Below are 19,954 nucleotides of genomic sequence, written 5' to 3' on the forward strand. Positions count from 1 at the left end.
CTAAACTTCAGACGGCAGACAGCCACAGTCTCATTATTGTGTAGTAAACCGGGGAATTGATTTTAGTTTCCATGATGGCAGGTGGTCCGGGCGCTGAGCTTTCTGAGCATTTTCTTCTAGCGCTGCAATATTTAATGGCTCTGGTCAGGAATGATAAATGTTTGTGTGTTATCTCTTTAAAAATGTTTTGCTTGTTTGTTATGATGGGCCTGCCAAGTAGTGGCCGGAAAAATGCAGGCGATTTGTTAGTTTCCAGAAAAGTTTTCCTTTTCTTCTTATTCCGCTTACTCCAAGTGTTTTTTCATCTGTTAATGTAGCCCGAACCGTCACGTGCACCCAGGCATGCCTACATCGTTACCTGCCTCTCCATCGCGCCTCGACGGGCGTTACTTTTCTCCGTCAAATGTGTAACTCTAGCGGCTAACTAGCGGACAAAATGGCGAAAATTACGTGCCTTCAGCTCAGCTATACTTCATCATTCAACCGCTCAAACACTCGAGCCGATTGTGACCAAAGGTACAACCTCATTATTCTTATTATTATGGTTTTTGAGATTTTGAACTTTGAATATTTAAAAAATGTCAATTTGACTTTGGACGCTTGTTCCTAGGCAACAGGTTGTCATGGAGACACAACCAAACACAACCAGAACCAGAGACGACCCCAATACACTGAGGCCCCGTTTCCACGTAGCAAAAACGGTGGTGTTTTCATGCGTTTTGGCCGTTCGTTTACACGAAAACGAAGCTCAAAGTCTCCAAAAACTATCATTTCTGAAAATTCCGGCCAAAGACTTTATCTTCTCGTTACACTGCCCCCTGTAGGTTTGGCTGCTCATAGCACCTTAACAGCTATTTATGCAGGTTCGTGTAAATGATGGTATTTTTCAACACAAGCAGCTAGAGGGCAGTATCAAAATGTCCTGAAATGTTCTAGTTGTCACATAGTATAAAATTAATGCATAAAAACCAATTAATTCCAAGGTTCTCCATAGTTTTTGTCACTAATGTGCGGCATCTTTTTTTACTCAGTGAGCCTCTTGGTCAGAATTCAAACCAATAAAACACTACTTTCCATTTGTCATCAGGATACTGACAGAGTTGTATTTCCAGGGCTGGGTTGAATCTGACACCTGACACACCGTAACAGCCAAATCACTTCCATATTTTGGTTAAATGTGCTTTTAGTTGCACCATAATCACCGTCCCTCCAGTGACACACTGTAGAATCAGAGTCAAACATCTAACAAGCCTAGAGCCTGTTTTTCTTCTCTTTTAAAGCAGTTAAACTGTGCTGTAAACATGTCTTCTTTCACGACCACAGTGACATCATCGACTAGCTTTGAGGGTGATTTATGACGAAGTGTTTGACATTGATCAAGCCTCGCTGGGTGGTTTCTGTGAGATGATTTGTTGCCGTGGTGATTTTGCAGGGAGGCCGTGGTGGCTGTGGACCGTCACTCTGAGAAAGAGACGGAGGAGTTCCAGCCGCAGAAACGTTCCCGGCTGTACGGCATCACCACCACACCCACACAATGTGCACAAGGTACGGCTCACCTACCGAACCAGGTCACCAATCAGCAGCACTCGAGTTGTAAAAAGAAATCAGGGGGGATGGTGGATTTTATCGTATGGGGACAGATAATTTGTGCTGATTACAAATAATATAATATATTACAAATAATAGCAGTGACCAAAACACCTGCAGAAATACTGCAGGAATGACATAGCAGCAGTTAAATGCAGCCTTCTGTAAGCTTGAAATATCCACTGGGCTTACATCAAATACATCAAAACACAACAATAAAAAACACTTTTCTGAACTTATCAATATGACTCTGTCCTTCACAGGATAAGTAAAATGGATCACTGCAAAAACTCACAATCTTAACAAGAATATTTGTCTTATTTCTAGTTAAAATTTCTCATTTTAGTAAAAAAAATCTCATTACACTTAAAACAAGACTCATCACTGGAAAAAAAACAACAATTTTCAGCTGTTTCAAGTAGATTTTCACTTGAAATAAGTAGAAAAATCTGCCAGTGGAACAAGATTTTTTTGCTTGTAATAAGAAGATAAATCTTGTCCCACTGGCAGATTTTTCTACTTATTTCAAGTGAAAATTTACTTGAAACAGGTGAGAATTGTCAAATAAGTTATTTTTCTGGTAATGACTCTAAATGTTGAAATAGCAGTAAAACCACATTCATTGATGAAATGACATAAGGGATGGAAAGGAGGGATGGCAGTTTTACAGGGGGGATGATTTGGACCGTTTTTATTTCAGGTGGGATGCCATCCCCCCTCATCCCCCCTCAACTCCAGTACTGCCAATCAGAGATAAATGTGTGATGTTTGAGGGGAAAAAGCCCAAAACATAAAGAAGAGCTTAAAGTGAGAGGATAGAAAAAGCAAAAGCTAATCTGGAGGTTTAGTTTTTTCTGTAATCTCCACACAAGTGTGTTGAGATGAGCATTCGGGCCGTGTTTACCGTGTATTCTGTGCAGAACACGGGATCACGGCTCAGATTTCTATTTGCATACGTGATCTGAGATCAGATTCATATCACTTTTCCTGCTTGAACACACAGTTTTCAGTCACTAGCAGATTATCTGCAGCTTTCATGTCAGTTCCACATGTGTTTCAGCTCTGGCCAGCGTTCCCACGGCTGTGTATACAGCATGAGCCGGTAGAACTGTGTCTGGGTGCAGGAAGAGCTCCAGCTGTGGCTCTTCCTGCCTCGCCGCGCTGCCTAAAGGAAACAAACGTTACTCTTACTTGTTTCAACTGCAGTTTTCCTGCCATGTCAATTAAAAATGTCTCCGGTGACGAGTGGCCACTTAGGGCCTCGTGAGCTTTGACTAAATCAGTTTCTGCATATTTTCTGTGCTCCTCTGTTCTGGTGTAATCTTTGAAGTATAATTGTAGGAAGCGATTCTCTTCCAGCCTTTGTCCCAAGTGGTTTTGCAGCCTATGAGGCACGCGTGCCGTTTGGAGCAGGTAGTTCATATTAGCCGGTTGTAAATGTCTGTGCAGGAATAAAAACACCCACTACGTGTTTCTTTTAATTGAATTTGTTTCCTTGTAAAGCACCAGACTCTTATCTCAGCTCAGTGACTTCAGACTGAGGTTCTGAGCCCTGAAGCCTCAGGAACGGATTCCAACTAGAGGATTAGGAAAGGTGGAAATCACAAAGTAACAAGAAATACGCTTGTTATACAAAGTCGTCACAAAAAGAAACCTCCTGGGCACGCATTTGGTCACGCTTGAGAAGAAACAAAACCTTTCTTAACTGGGAGGAACTGGCAGAACCAGAAGCAGGTTTGGAGACGTCAGCTATCGATCAGGACCAGTATCTGGACCAGTATCTGGACCAGTATCTGGACCAGTATCTGGACCGGGGCAGGAAAAGAGTCGAGAACAGCAAATCCCTCACAAGTTAACACTAAACTGGCTGGTTGGACCCGTAACTAAGAATCCAAAACATCTTCAAACGCCTCAAATCTCTTCAGAGATTCTTAGAAACAGTTTAGTAGAATACCAAAGAGCTGGGGGAGACATTTTTTATTTAATGTTATAACAATTCAGACTAGCTTAAAGGGGACCTATTATGAAAAACAGGTTTTTTCTTGCTTTAACATATATAAAGTGGTCTCCCCTCAGCCTGCCAACTCAGAGAAAAGAGGAAAGCAACCAAATTCTGCAGTGTCTGTACAGCCGCCCGGATGATCGTCCAGTGTGATGTGGATCTACGAGCCAATAAGATTCTGCTCCCGTCGTCACGTAACCAAAATGCAATTTACATCGGTTATCCTCCGATGCGTGAAACCACGCCCACAACTAACTCTGCCGGCCGGAGCTTCCGCCATATTTTCGTAGCGGTGTATCGCGTCATTCAGGCAGCCAATCAGCACAGAGCCTCATTATCATAGCCCCGCCCACTCAGAATCCTGCATAGATAATGAGGTTAGAGAATGGGAAGATAATGACATGGATTTCTAATTTATTTAGCAAAAACACTCAAAAGCTTGATTTTAAGACATTCAAGGCCTGTTTAAAATAGGGATTAGATGCCATAATAGGTCCCTTTAAATGTCTTTTTAAGACTCTTTACTCTTATGCATCCCTGAATCCTTCTTCTCTTTTGGATCCTGCATCTTCCAGCAGGTTTCTTCTCTCTCCTCTTTAACTACACATGTTAAGAACCTTCTAAATGTGCTCTTGATAGAGTTCCCTCTCAGCTCAGTGATTAAAACTTGCCCTTTTCATTCACGGCCGACCTTCCTTCTAAAGACCTAGAGGGAGTTACTTATGCCTTTTATTACCTGTCAATTAGATTATTGCAACCCTCTCTACTGTGGGATGGATCAGTTGCTGCTCTGTTGTTTACTCACTACCCAGAATGCAGCAGTTCACCTTCTGAGAGTGAAGAAAAGACGTGAGCACATCACTCCTGCGTTGGCTTCCCTTCACTGGCTTCCTGTCCAGTTTAGGATCCAGTTCAAGATTTCATCTTTCATTTTTAAGAGTCTTGATGGCACCGCATTATTTATCGGAGCTTTTAAAGTTTCAAGGCCGTGTCAGGACAGGATGTCAGAGAGCATATAGCAGCTTGGGACCAAAAATAATAACCTCTGTTTTATAGGAATTTAGAAGCAAAAAATCTCCAGACATCCAGTCCTTGATGTCCCTAAGACATGCCTGAAGTTTAACCAACGGTTCTGTTTCATCCGGCTTCATAGACAAATAGAGCTGCGTATCATCAGCATAACAATGAAAGTGTATGCCGTGATTCTGGATTATACTTCCCAACGGCTGCATGTATAAACTAAACAAGATTGGCCCTAGCACTGAACCCTGCGGAACACCATAACAGACCCTTGACTGTTCTGAAGAAACCTCATGTACATGAACAAACTGGAACCTGTCAGATAGATATGATTTAAACCAACATAGAGCTGTCCTAGGGCTGGGCGATATGGACCAAAAGTCATATCTCGATATTTTCTAGCTGAATGGCGATACTCGATATATATCTCGATATTTTTTCTGTGCCATAATTGGGGTTTCCCCAAAGCATTATAGCATAGCATCTCTGTTAGCTTCATTTTTTTCTGAGGCAAACCCTTAAAAAAACAGTCAGTTTTAATACAAAGCCTCGTGCCAAATGTCACACAGGTTCCTTTATTAACAGAGGTCTGCACAATATCAAAATGTATAAAACAAATGAAATAAAAATAAACTGCCTGCATATATAGAATAAAAATGCTTCATGAATAAAATAAAACATATATCCCTTTCCTGCTAAACAATTAAATTAAAATACACTGTGCAATTAATACAATGTAGACAGTAACAGGCAGACTTTTCCAGAGGTTGACAGTTGTGCAAATAACAAAACATTTGTGCAAATCTCAAATAAAACATTCAAGTCAATTTGTCACAAAATAAGCTATATCAAAATCGTAAAAAAAAAAAAAAAAAAAAAAATTTTTTTTTTTTTTTTTTTTTTTAATAATCGATATAAACGATATTGTCTCGTACCATATCGCGTTTGAAAATATATCGATATATATTAAAATCTCGATATATCGCCCAGCCCTAAGCTGTCCCTTTTAATCCCAACAACATGCTCTAACCTGTGCAGTAAAATGCCATGATCAACAGTGTCAACAGCAGCACTGAGGTCCAGTAGAACCAGTATGGACACTAATCCCTTATCTGAGGTCCAGTAGAACCAGTATGGACACTAATCCCTTATCTGAGGCCATAAGAAGGTAATTCGTGACTGAACCAGTGCTGTCTCTGTGCTATGATGCATTCTGAACCCTGACTGAAAAACAAATAGATAATTTCTATACAAATATTCACATAACTGGCTACCTGTCCAGGGTTTATTGAATATATTCTTCTTTTTATTGTTGATATGGACATTTTTATTTGTTTTAGCGTGTATAGCACTTTGGTCAACTGACGTTTTTTTAAAAGTGCTACAAGTGCTAAAAAGTGCTTGTGAAAGGAAACTTGATGATGTGTAACAGTTAGTTGGTAAACAGCTTTCTGTTCCTTCTCCATTGCTTAAAAATGAAATTTTGTGTATGTGGTGATGACATTTGTGTGTAAGTTGAACACAGAGGGAAGCCAAGTGAGTGGGAATGTGATTTACATCAACTAAATGTTGAATGCTTTACCACAGGGGTCGGGAACCCGCGGCTCTTTAGCGCCGCCCTGGTGGCTCCTGGAGCTTTTTCAAAAATGTTTGATCTTTTTTTTCCTTTTTCTTCTTCTTTTCCTTCTTTTTTTCTTCTTTTTTCCTTTTTTTCTTATTTTTTCCTTTTTTTTCTTTTTTTCTCATTCTTTTTTCCTTTTTGTCTTTTTTCTTTTTTTCCTTTTTTCTCTTTTTTTTCTTCCTTTTTCCTTTCCTTTTTAATCTCGACATTTCAACTTTTTTCTCGAAATTCTGACTATTGCCTCGACATTTCAACTTTTTTCTCAACATTTCGACTTTTTTCTCGACATTTTGCCATTTGTCTTCATTCTAAGGCTTATACAAGACTTTTCATTTTTTGCGCCTCCAGACATATTTGTTTTTTATGTTTTTGGTCCAATATGGCTCTTTCAACATTTTGGGTTGCCGACCCCTGGTTTACCATTTATGGATCAGACACGATATTAAAAGTGAACAACATTAATTACCGGTACAGTGTTGGATGGGAAGCCTGGGGTCCTAGCGTTTGGACCCTCGAGCCTGCGCTGCAATATCTTTCTCTGACTAAACCTTGTCAGGAACATGATGCAGAGCTCAAAGCAAAAAAACCATGTCACATCTGTGTTTTGTGGTGGAAAAATCCCCTTCCACAGTCCCCCGCCCTGCAACCGTCAGCACTTACAGCTCATGCAGAATGAAAGCAGAATTAAAGTTGTGGCTCTCCCCTACTGTACATGCTCTCATGTCTGGTGGATCAGAGTCGTCTGCAGTGGGAGCACACATGCATCCAGAGTGTAGTAATTGATTGCACGTTTCTGTAGGATGTGGATAAATATACGTGTGGGAACTGGAGGTTGCTGATTCCTCTGGGAAGCAGCTGTGGAAGAGTCACCGCTGGCTCTGAGCCTGAACGTCCGGCAGGCGGAGATGGGAACCATCTTCACCTGTTGATCGGTGGCTTTCAGCCGACAACCACAAATGTTCAACAAGTTCCTAAAGCCGCGGCCACGTGTTTTAATGTCAACTCCAGCAGCTGTCTGATTACAATACATCATACAGCGCTTCATGGTGTTCTTGTCTTGAGAATTTGGCAAGCAACCGTTCCTCTCGTGGACCATTTAGGCATTACAAGTACAAAGAGGTCCGAGTTGGACGAGTTGGACGAGTTTTAGCCCAGATGATTTGATCAAAGTTTAAACAACCTTTTCTCTCTCTCTCTGGTTTAGTTTATAACTACTGCTCCAACAACGGCGGTTGTTCTCACCTGTGTCTGCCGAGGCTCGGAGGATTCAGCTGCCATTGCCCCGACGCCTCCAATTCCTCCAATTCCTCCAATTCCTCCAATTCCTCCAATTCCTCCAATTCCTCCGATAGCCAGTGTGTGGAGAGGAACCTGTGAGTCTGCACAGCACTGAAAAACCAGACTTTACAGATGTATTTGTCAGTGTTTTTTACTTTTCTCACTTGAACAGACCCTTTCTAGGATCATTTTAGAAACCTTGTGTGTTTTTTACGGAAGCGTATTGCATTCACTTGAAAAAAAAAAATTGCTCTGTTTTTCTGAATTAACAAGTTAATTATGTCAGAATTCCAGCAGATCAGAATGGGCTTTCCGTCTGAACAACCGCAAAGTCGACAAACTAATAACGAAACCATCTATATAACTTCTATATAACTACTATAACTATATAACAATATTTCAAACCAGAAGCAAAATAAAACTGGATTAAACTGGACAGGAATATGTTTGCTTCCATGAAATCCAGCTCTGAGTTAAAGGAGCATGAGGCTCCTTTTAAGAAATTAGACTCTCTAGCGCCACCCTGCACCACGACGGCCGTCGGGGGTACTGCAGCCAACAGTGAAGCCGGCACGGGAGAACGGGGAGAACGTGCATGCAGCGTCATGTGACGTCACATCCGCAGCCCAGCGCGGGAAATTCAGGACCGAATTGCAGCACATTTTGCAGCACACAGCCTGTTCAAGGCAAAGGAGAGATACACTAGAGGAATCATTCTTTTTGGTTTGGAACGCTTCATCTGACATTATTACTAGAAAACTTAAAACGTATATGCATTTCATAAATCCTGCCTCAATCCTGCCTCATGCTCCTTTAATGAAAGTTTCTTGCAAGATGTGAGGAATCTGGTTAATTCAGAAAAACAGAGCAGATTTATTTATTTTTTTCATTAAAACTTTTCCCGGAATTCTGAGATAATTATCTTATTAATTCAGAAAAATAGAGCAGATTTTTTTTTATTAAAATTTTATCTCGTTAATTCAGAAAAACAGAGCAGATTTTTTTTTTTTAATTAAAACTTTTCTCGGAATTCTGAGATAATTAACTTGTTAATTCAGAAAAAGAGCAGATTTTTTTTTTTAATTAAAACTTTTCTCGGAATTCTGAGATAATTAACTTGTTAATTCAGAAAAAGAGCAGATTTTTTTTTTCTCAAGTGAATGCAATACGTTTCCGTAGTTTTTAGCCTTTGCCGGCTGTTCAAACTTGGGTGACTGTATTTATGATGTCGTACGTCAGTAAGGTCGGCCACTTCCTGTCCTGCTACTGGTCACTTCACATTTAGTTTATTCATCTGTTTGTAACTTTGACTTCTGCTTTAAGAGTCAGAGATAATTAACAAAAGTGCTGATCTGTTTCTGTATAAGTGACGACGTGAACGGTTACTAAACCACTAAATTCAGGCTGTGTTTTAAATATTCTTAAGACTTTTCTAAATGACTTTTTCCTTACCGATGTGCTCTTAACGTTAGATGCGAGAAACAATCAAACATAATTGTAGCGATGTTTGCTGTGAACCAAGGGCTTGAAAAAGTTTTAAATGATGTTTTAAAAATGTCGTGGACTTTGTGTTTTTTCTTTTTTAGGATAGAAATACTTTCAGTTCACTTTTGTACTGATAAAACCTCTTCTAACGTTTCCTGTCCAGATGTCTGATCTGATTCACATTTCACCAGATACGGTTTAAAGTTGCTGTAATGACCAAAGACTGTCCTGACTGATCAATATCAGGATAAAAATAACGATAAACCATCCCAAGGAAGGAAGTTATTAGTTGTAAATAACACGTAAACTAGCTTGGATGTGAACTCTTCAGGTGAATCTTTAACATCACCGATTCATTATGTTTTAAAGTGTATTTTTAATGTCACTTTGTAAATAATTTCCTTATATACAGATGATATTCAGTGTTTATTTCTTGTGCTGTTGCCAATCTGAGTCTATGATGATGATGATGATGATGATGATGATGATTACTGTGAAAGTGTGAGCACACTGTGCCAAGGCACCATGTTTATAACCAATCAGATTAAATTAGGACATTGTTCAGCTTCATTGTTCATTTTTAGTCAAGCTTTCAAGCTCTCACTTTTGTACTTAAGAGCTTGTAAATGAAATGAAAACTGGACTTCAAAGTGCCTAATTTCATTGTTGAATCTTCATTTCATTTAGAGATTGTCAGCCAGAAATAAGCCATATAAAACATTATAACCTGCCACGACTAACAATATAAGACTAATATTTGTGGCTCAGCAAATTACGATTTTTTTTTTCAGTTCCTTTTTCATGTAAGTAACCCGATCCTCAGATTCAAGATGATCAAGGAGATTTTAAGATTTTTATTTTGACATTTTTTTAGATGAAATATGAAGTTTGGTTGTAATTGGGTCATCAGTGAAAGGATGAAATGTTTACTATTTTAGTAACAGGTTTCATAACCGCCAAACTCGCCTCAGGTTCTTGTTTTTTTTTTGTTTTTTTTTTATATCCATGAACTCATCAGTCTTGGTCAAAAAGCGAGTGAACCGAGTAATCACTCTTTTCAAATAAACTCTTCAGAAACAACAGCTGTTTACTGTCCAGTGTGTGTTGTTGTTTGTTGGCTGGTCATTCCTGCTCTCAGAACAGGATTCAGTCAAAGATGGGGCATTAAAAAACTACAACCTCAATAAAACATGAATGAAAACAACTGTTGTTTCCAGTCGTCTGTCCTTTTCTCCAGGTTAAAGTTCTCCCTCGTCCCGGAACTGAAGGAGCTTTTCCTGATCCCTGATGGATGGGATCTCCAGTGAGGGGCAGATTTTTTTTTTTTTTTTACAATGTTTTTATTGAAAAAGAACATAAGACAATTCCAGTCACTTAATCACAGTCTACATTTTTCTGTTAAACCTATACAGAACTTAAAATACAAAAAAGCAAGTAGAATAGTAAATAATACAGTTAAATTGTAAAAAAAGAACAAACAACAAACTACCTACCCTCCCACCCGCCCACCACTCCCATTCCTCCCGCCCCCCCACGGCTCAAGATGACAACAGACAATAGTGGTTACTCATACATTCCAAAGTACAACAACAACAGACACACTCAGTTGGGCAGTACCTCTAGATTTGTAAAATAAGAAATAAAGGGTTGCCATTTGTGAAAAAACTTCTCCGTACATCCTCTCAATGTATACTTGATTTTCTCCAGTTTTAAGAAAAACATGGTGTCTTTAAGCCACCGGGAGATGGAAGGATATTTAACAGATTTCCAGTGCAACAGTAAACAACGTCTAGCTAGTAAGGATGTATAAGATATAATGTCCTTTTGTAAAGAATTCAGTGCAAGCGAGGCATCAGGAATTCCAAAAATAGCAATCAACGGGCAAGGCTGCAGATTTACTTGAAGAACAGCAGACATAATGGAAAAATAGCCAGTCCAAAAATGATTCAGTTCAGGGCAAAGAAAAAACATATGGCTGAGGTGACAGGGAGAGCCATGGCACTTATCACACGTGTCTTCCACTTCCGGATATATTTCAGAGAGTCTTGACTTGGAAAAATGCACCCTGTGTAGAACTTTAAATTGGATAAGTCCAAGACGAGCACAAGAAGTCGTAGACTGTATCCTACCTACAGCGCATTCCCAAACCTCCTCCGACAGTTGAATTCCCAGTTCCCTTTCCCATGCATTCTTAATCCTCTCATTTGACTGACTGTTCAGTGCCAGAATGAAGTTATATACATTTGAAATCATTCTTTTTTGATGTGGAGTACGTGAAAGCAAGCTTTCCCAAGGTTGCTCTGGAGGTACAGAGGGAAAATTAGGGAAAGACTTGGAGACAAAATTACGAATCTGAAAATAGCGAAACAAATGAGTAACAGGGAGGCCATAATTAGATGACAAATTGGCAAAACTATCAAAGACACCATCTACATATAAATGTTTGAATTGTTTGATACCCTTGTCATACCATACCGAGAATGTTGAGTCCAAAAGTGAAGAAGGAAACAAGTGGTTATTGATTAAAGGACCCAAAGAAGATATAGCTATGAATTTAAAGTGTCGTCTAAATTGATACCAGATCTTTAATGTACTTAGAACCACTTGGTTATCAGTGTATGAAGAGAGTTTAGTAGGTAAAGAAGAATAAAGTAAAGCAGCTACAGAGGATCCCTTACAAGACGATAGTTCTAATTTACACCAGCAGGTGTCGGGAGATTGTAACCAGTAGCAAAGCTTATGGATGTGAGCAGCCCAGTAGTAAAATTGAAAATTGGGTAATGCAAGTCCACCACTAAGTTTGCATGTCTGCAATAAAGATTTACGAACCCTTGGTGACTTCCCAGCCCAAATAAAAGAAGAAATGATCTTATCAAGAGAGTCAAAAAAGTGTTTTGGTAGAAAAAGGGGAATTGACTGAAATAAGAAGAGAAATTTTGGTAGAATATTCATTTTGACAACATTGATCCTGCCAATCAATGAAAGGGGGAGGTTGCCCCACCTTTGAATATCCGATGTAATCTTTGAGATAAGAGGAGTAAAATTAGCTGATGTAAGGTTAGACATTGAACGCGTCACATTTATACCTAAGTATTTAAACCCTGACATACTAAAACGAAAAGGCAGGTCTTTATGTTGAAGGTGACATGCTGCAGTGTTAATGGGAAAACATTCACTTTTCTCCAAATTCAATTTGTAACCCGAAAAGGAACTGAAATCCTCCAGAACACCCAAAACAGCAGGGATAGAAGTCGCAGGATCAGTTACATACAATAACAAATCATCTGCATATAATGATAATTTGTACTCAATACCATTTCGAATGATTCCTCTAAAAACAGGAGAGGACCTTAATTTAATAGATAAAGCCTCAATGGCGACGGCAAAGAGCAAAGGTGACAAAGGACAGCCTTGACGACAACCACGACCGAGAACAAAATAATCAGAATAGATATCGTTAGTATGCACACTAGCTTTTGGAAATGAATAAAGAAGGCGAATCCAAGAAATAAATTTATCACCGAATCCAAATTTTTTCAAAACTGCAAACAGGTACTTCCACTGTACCCTGTCAAAAGCTTTTTCAGCGTCCAATGAAATTACAAGCTCTGGAAGTACAGCCGAATGCTTAGAGTAAATTATATTAAAAAGTGTACGGGTATTAAAAAACAGTTGGCGTCCCATTATAAACCCATTTTGCTCCTTGGATATAATAGAAGGGAGAATGTTCTCTAAGCGAGATGCGACTACTTTAGCCAGCACCTTCACATCAGCATTAAGCAGAGATAACGGTCTATAGGAACCACAGGAGGTTGGATCTTTATCCTTTTTAAGAAGGAGAGCTATAGTGGCTTGTGTCAAAGTTGGTGGTAAAGAACCAGATTCCAAGGATTCGTTAAAAACGGATAAGAGTAGTGGTGCCAATTTTCCAATAAACGTTTTAAAGAATTCAATCGGGAACCCGTCAGGGCCGGGGGCTTTATTGGACTGCATAGATGTAATAGAATTGGATACTTCCTCAAGAGAAAGAGGGGAGTCCAGTTGTTCAGCAATATTAGGATCGATCACAGGATTAGAAAGATTTTGAAGAAAGTCATCCATTCTAGCATTGTTTGTAGGAAAGTCAGCTTTGTACAATGAGGAGTAAAATGATTTGAAAGTAGCATTAATTTCCAGGGGGTCTGTAGTAATTGTACCACTAGCGTTTTTAATACTGGGTATCAAACGGGAAGCGGCCTGTCGCCGTAGTTGATGAGCCAGTAAACGACTGGCCCTGTCACCGTGCTCATAATAAGAGCCACGACTGCGTAATAACAAGCGCTCCGCCTCTTTGGTTGATATGAGATCAAACTCCGCCTGTAAATCTAAACGCTGTTTAAGCAGTTCAGGAGAAGGGTTCAGTGCACATTTTTGATCAAGGTCACCAATCGCAGATGTAAGTACTTTAAACCTAGCATTGAGCCTTCTATTAGAAAGAGCAGAATAAGAAATAATCTGTCCTCTAATATAAGATTTAAATGTCTCCCACAGCAGTGAGCATGAAGTGGAGTCATTACGATTGAAAGAAAGGAACTCATCAATAGAATTCGAAATGAAGTCACAGAACTCCTTATCTGACAAAAGAAGAGAGTTAAATCTCCAAAGTGGTGGGCTACATTTGTAAGTAGATAATTGAATATCTAATAGTAAAGGAGCATGGTCAGATATTACGATGCCTAAATAGTCAGAGGAAACTACATACGAATTGAGAGTGCTATCTATAAAAAAATAATCAATCCTTGAATACGACTGATGCACCTGAGAAAAAAAAGAGAATTTCTTTACGAAAAGGTTACGGGATCTCCATGGGTCAACAAGACCATTCTGCCTCATAAAGTCAGAGAATGTTTTAGACATAGCAGATTGAGTCAGAGTACGTGGATTAGACCGATCCAACTTTGGGTCAAACACGCAATTTAAATCCCCACCGAAAATCAACAGGTGAGTATTTAAAAAGGGGAGATTACTCAATAATCTATTAGCAAAATCAACATCGTCAAAGTTTGGTGCATACACATTTACCAACAAAACCTTCTTTTGCATTAGGGTTCCAGCGACTATAAGGTAACGGCCATTCTTATCCGCAATGATAGTAGTGGATGTAAACTGTACTTTTTTGCTAAGTAAAATGGCAACTCCTCTCGCTTTTGAGTTAAAGTTTGAGTGGAAGACCTGACTCACCCACGGGCACTGTAGTCTGTGATGATCTTTAACCTGAAGGTGAGTCTCCTGTAAGAATACTATATCAGAGTTTAAGCGTTTCAAATGTGTAAAAACCTTAGATCTCTTAACAGGGTTACCCATTCCTCTGATATTCCAGCTAATAAATCTGAGAGGTGTGCCTGACCCAGCAATGCTGGGACCTATATTGCCGTTAACCATTTAAATACAATAAACAACAAAAATACAGGTAGCCATAATGAGCCGTGGTGGGACACCCTCCCCCCAACACACCCCTAAACACACAAACCCCAAAAGTCTCCATAAAACCCCAGAACAAAGGAGACAGCAGGGTATCCCAAGGTGACCAAAAGTTGTCCACAATAAAGTGAAAACAACTCGGAGAGTAAGCAGAACCTACAGAAGTAGGAAAAAAAAGAAAAAAAACTAAGAGAAAAGAAAAACCCCTGCCGATTTCAAATCAGATTAACAGTATGCGCTAAACGGCAATTACAATTTAAAAAACTGACACAACAAAAACTTGTTTTGTCTGGTAGGGAACATCCCAATAAGATAATGATAGAAAAATGTTCATAGAGATCAGAAATATAGAAATATAGGCAGTACTGCAGCAAAGAAAAATATTTTAAATAACAAACCAAGTCACAGCTCTATGCAAAAAACTCAAAATAAAATAGTGCAAATGCAGTAATTTCTACTGTTCTGTAAATAAATAAAAACAATTAAACAAAGCCCATATTTCAAACAAACAAAAGTTACACTAACCTAGTTAGTGCAGCAGGGTGGAAAACCACTCATTAGTGCAAAGATAGATTTGAGATTAATGTGTCCATAACTCGAACCAATAATATAACAATCATAACTTTATAGAGGTAAACCTGAGTGCAGTGAAGAGTGAAAAAGCCGGCTGTATAAGAGTCATTACAGCTCACCCATCAATCAGCGTTCTGACGTAATCACCGGCTTTCTCCGCTGAAACAAAATCCTTCTCCACCCCGTTATATGTGATCCGAAGCCGAGCTGGGTGAAACAGCCCATACCGAACACCTTCCATGCCACGAAGTTTCCGCCTGACTTCGTTGAAAGCAGCCCGAGCCCGGGCTATCTTTGCAGTGTGGTCGGGGAAGACGGAGATGGTCAAACCACGGACTTTAATCTCCCGCAGCTCTCTCGCGCGGCGCAAAATGTCCGCACAATCACTGTAATAATGAAACCTGCACACAATGGCCCTCGGTCGATCCCCCGGCTTGGGTTTAGGCTGCAGGGTCCGGTGGGACCGGTCCAAAAGTGGCTCCTTCTCCAACCCGAACGCGTCCTTCAGCATGGCAGCAACAGCAGCGGTGGTGCAGGTGTCGGGACCCTCCGGTATTCCAATTATCCTGACGTTGTTGCGCCGGGACCTGGACTCCAAGTCCTCGCATTTGTCCTCCAGCTTGGCTACGCAGGCAGTGAGCCCCTCGATGGTGGTTCTCATCTGAGCGACGTCGTCGGTGCACTCGGTGAGAGCCTGCTCCATTTCCACAACGGTACCTTTCAGTGCAGCCACATCAGCATCAGTATCAGCTTTATCCTTCGCCAGCTGAGCTTTCACGGCTTGCAGGTCGAGCTGAATATTGGACAGGGCATCCCCGAGAGTCGCCTGTAGCTCCTTTTTAAAAATATCAGCGATGTCAGCCCTCAGCGAAGCCAGCAATTCGAACTTAAGAGCAGCCATGTCAGGGTCGGCTCCCGGCGGGACGGACTCAGCGGGGGTGGCAGGCTCACTCGAGGACGGGGTCGTAGCTTTCGGGCTGGGCCTCAGATGGGTTTGAACAGTGTTGCGAGTTTTTATGCTCTTCCCAGCCATTTTATCGTAGACCAAAATCAATCTTGCCAACAATAAATGGAGCGGAGTAAAACAAGCTCAAATATGAGACAAAAAGCGCAGAAGAATTTCAATTTAAATCAAAATCGGCAGGAGCCTCCAAACTCACGTCTTACTCCATTAACTGCTCAACAGCGCCCCCGAGGGGCAGATTTAAGGGGAAAAAAGTCCCAAATCATTCCAGGGCTTTGATCGTTAGACTTTGGTCATCTGCCAAAACGGCCATTTAAAGATGTAATTGAAGTGGAGATCAGAAGAAATGACCAGTACACTGCAAAAACTCAGTCTTACCAGGAATATTTGTCTTATTTCTAGTTAAAATGTCTAATTTTTAGTCAAAAAATCTCATTACACTTAAAACAAGAGTCATTACCAGAAAAATAACTCATTTGACAATTTTCACCTGTTTCAAGTAGATTTTTACTTGAAATAAGTAGAAAAATCTGCCAGTGGAACAAGATTTATCTTCTTATTACAAGCAAAAAAATCTTGTTCCACTGGCAATTCAATTCAATTCAATTAAATTTTATTTATATTGCGTCTAATACAACAGATGTTGTCTCTAGACGCTTTCCAGAGATCCAGAACATGAACATAAACATAAACATAAACATAAACATAAACCCCCGAGCAATTATTACATAAACAATGGCAGGTAAAAACTCCCTTAGTGGGAGAAAAGCCTTAAGCCAAACAGTGGCAAGAAAAACTCCCCTTTAGGAGGGAAGAAACCTTGAGCAGGACCAGGCTCATAAGGGGGGACCCTCCTGCCGAAGGCCAGACTGGGGGAGTCAGGGACGTCGACAGCACACAGCAGGCAGGTGGAAGCAGCAGCAGGATGACCAGAGGGGGGGGGGGGGCGTCAGCAGCACACAACAGTCATGTGGAAGCAGCAGCGGGATGACCAGAGGGGGGGGGGGGGGGGGGGGGGGGGGGGGTGCAGGCAGGCGGAAGCAGCAACAGCAGACATCCACGTAGGCAGGTGGAAGAAGCAATGGGATGACCAGAGGGGGGGGAGGGCCGGGAACACAGGCCAGAACGCAGCTCCTGAGGCTCCGGCCTGCAAACATACACAAAAGAGAAAAAAGGGGGGCCGGCACAAGAAACTACAGGAACGATGGACAAAAATGATAGCTATGAGATATTTATAATAAATAAAAATGGTAATGGAGAAGAGAGGCAGGGAAAAGGAGAGGAGAAGAAGGGTGAGAGGCACCGCCCAGTGGATCATGTCGGTGCCCCCCTGCAGCATAAGCCTATAGCAGCATATCTACCGCGAAGCTATATTTGAGACTAACTATTATAGTTTTGTTCTATAGCTGCGACAATGACTACTGACTCTAACACACTAGAGTTTACACTACCTAGAGATTTACCAACACCAGCTAGAGGTTTACTAAACACTAACTATAGGCTTTACTAAACAGAAAGGTTTTAAGTTTAGTTTTAAAGGTGGAGGTGGTGTCAGCCTCCTTAACCCAGATTGGAAGTTGGTTCCATAGTAATGGTGCCTGATAGCAGAACGCCCGCCCTCCAAATCTACATTTAGATACTCTAGGAACTACGAGTAAACCTGCACTCTGGGAGCGGAGAGCTCGGCCAGGAACATAAGGCACTATCAAATCTTGTAAATACTGCGGAGCTAAGCCGTTTTGGGCTTTATACGCAAGTAATACAATTTTAAATTGAATTCTGAATTTTACAGGTAGCCAATGGAGCGACGCTAACACTGGAGAGACGTGGTCTCTCCTGCTAATTCCTGTCAGTACTCGTGCTGCTGCATTCTGGATCAGCTGGAGCCTATTCAGCAAATTACTTGGACATCCTGCTAACAACACATTACAGTAATCCAGTCTAGAAGATACAAACGCATGAACTAGTTTTTCTGCATCACTCTGCGAGAGGATTGGCAGATTTTTCTACTTATTTCAAGTGAAAATCTACTTGAAACAGGTGAAAATTGTTGTTTTTTCCAGTGATGAGTCTTGTTTTAAGTGTAATGAGATTTTTGTTTTTGACTAAATATGATCCATTTTAACTAGAAATAAGACAAATACTCTTAAGATTTTGAGTTTTTGCAGTGTAACGGCAGCTTTACATTTATTTCTGACACATCCTGTGAGTGTCGTCTTAAACTAAAGCGGAACAAAGCACCACCGATCTCAAATCATTCAGGATTTACTGTACAAACTGAAAACCAAGACACTTGTGCAAAGGTTTCAAAAGAATAAATTAAATTGATCCTCTGCTGCTGTCTAGTGTTAGATGTTAACTTTATTATATGATTTTCAATCTACTTGAGCAAACCCTCTTCAGTGTCACCTGGAACAGTGAGATATGCATCTTTACTGCAAAACACTCCAACTGGTCTTCATATGGGATGTTCCTTCAATCTAGTAACGTTCCTATCAAAATGAAAACAGTTCCAGGTGGGAGACGGGACCGGCCGCCCTGTTGTTGCTGTTCACATCCTTCACAGGAATATTTCACTGAAAGATCTTAATCTGTTTGTTCAGCATGTCACATATTTCCCATTAAGTGTGTATGTATTCAGATTAACTTATCTTTTTCTTTAAAAAAAAAATCTGCTTTGTTTTTGTTTTATGTATTTTTTGTAAACTTTCGTACGTCTCGGTGTCTTGACAGAGAAGATCCTCACATGACGGGTTTGGGGAACTGAGTGATAGATTAAAAAACCTAAAAACTTAAAAACTAAATACCGTATTTTCTGGACTATAAGCCGCTACTTTTTTCATAGGTTTTCAACCATGCGGCTTATACAAAGGTGCGGCTATTCTGTGGATTTTTCTTCCACCGCTTGGGGTGCTCTTTTGGTCCTCCGTATGAGGGGACTCATGTGACCTTCAGGAACTGTGGGAACTGCATCACATCTATACTTACATACAAACAGGTCCAGAAGGAATGAGTTTCTATGATTTTGCTTTTATAACCCACCACAATGGATTTAAACTAAATTAAAGATGAAAGTCTACACCTGGATTGTTTCATGAGGTTTCACATGCTTTTCTTTACCTGCCAAAGTCTCCACTGGTCTTCCTGAATGCTCCCAGTGATTTCCACCTCGTAAACCCTGTATTTACCGTTGGAGACGTCTTTTGATTGAGGATTAAGTTGAAAGTGATCCACCTTCTTTCTGCAGTGTATTCTTCACTTCTTCTTCTTCTGATGTTCTTCACTAAGGAAAGCTTTCTACAATGATCTACTTTAGTTATCTTTCTTGTACCGTATTTTTTGGGCTATAAGTCGCATCAGTCAAAAATTGCATCATGAAGAAAAAAAAACATATATAGCCTAAGTCACATTTATTTTACAAAAGCCAAGATGAGAACAGAGATGTCTCTGGAAAGGCAACTTAGAATAACAACAATAGAATAAAGAGCAACATGCTGAGTAGGCAGAATTAAAATAATCAAGTTTCTCATTGTATTTAAGTTCATGTTTAAATGACTATAGTTTCCAGTGTTACAGGAGCAGCACAGACACGTCACAGGCCTAGAGCGCCCTCTGGCGGCCATAACTAATGTTTACTCCCTGCTCATGTCGGTCAGTGTGAAGTGACATTTAAGAACATGTTAAATGATATATTTTAACATATATATATGTGAGAATAAGTCGCAGGACCAACCAAACTATGAAAAAAAAAGTGACTTCCAGAAAATATGGAAAGGCTCATTGGATCAAGAATATTTAAGTTCTGTTCTTTGATTTCTCCATGTTTTGACTAGTCAGGTTATGTAACATTTTTAAGGTTTCCCGTACCTATCTGGCCGAGGACAGTGTTTTTAACGTGTTACTGTGAGAGTGCTAGTAGTTTGCAAATATGGTAAACATTGGTAGACACAAGCGATCAGATTCA

General features: G+C 40.2%; 1 protein-coding gene across 1 annotated transcript in view; it reads left to right on the forward strand.

The window, feature by feature from the left end:
• LOC133447342 (nidogen-1-like) overlaps positions 1-10,197 on the forward strand; it is a 65,809-nt gene extending 55,612 nt beyond the window's left edge. The window contains exons 19-20 of the mRNA XM_061726017.1: positions 1,433-1,545; positions 7,435-10,197. Coding sequence (XP_061582001.1) covers positions 1,433-1,545; positions 7,435-7,607 — 286 coding nt within the window. The 3' untranslated portion in view covers positions 7,608-10,197. The remainder of the gene's footprint in view (positions 1-1,432; positions 1,546-7,434) is intronic.
• Positions 10,198-19,954: the final 9,757 nt, after the last annotated feature.

This window comes from Cololabis saira, chromosome 1 (genome assembly GCF_033807715.1).
Source record: "Cololabis saira isolate AMF1-May2022 chromosome 1, fColSai1.1, whole genome shotgun sequence".
Classification (NCBI taxonomy): domain Eukaryota; kingdom Metazoa; phylum Chordata; class Actinopteri; order Beloniformes; family Belonidae; genus Cololabis; species Cololabis saira.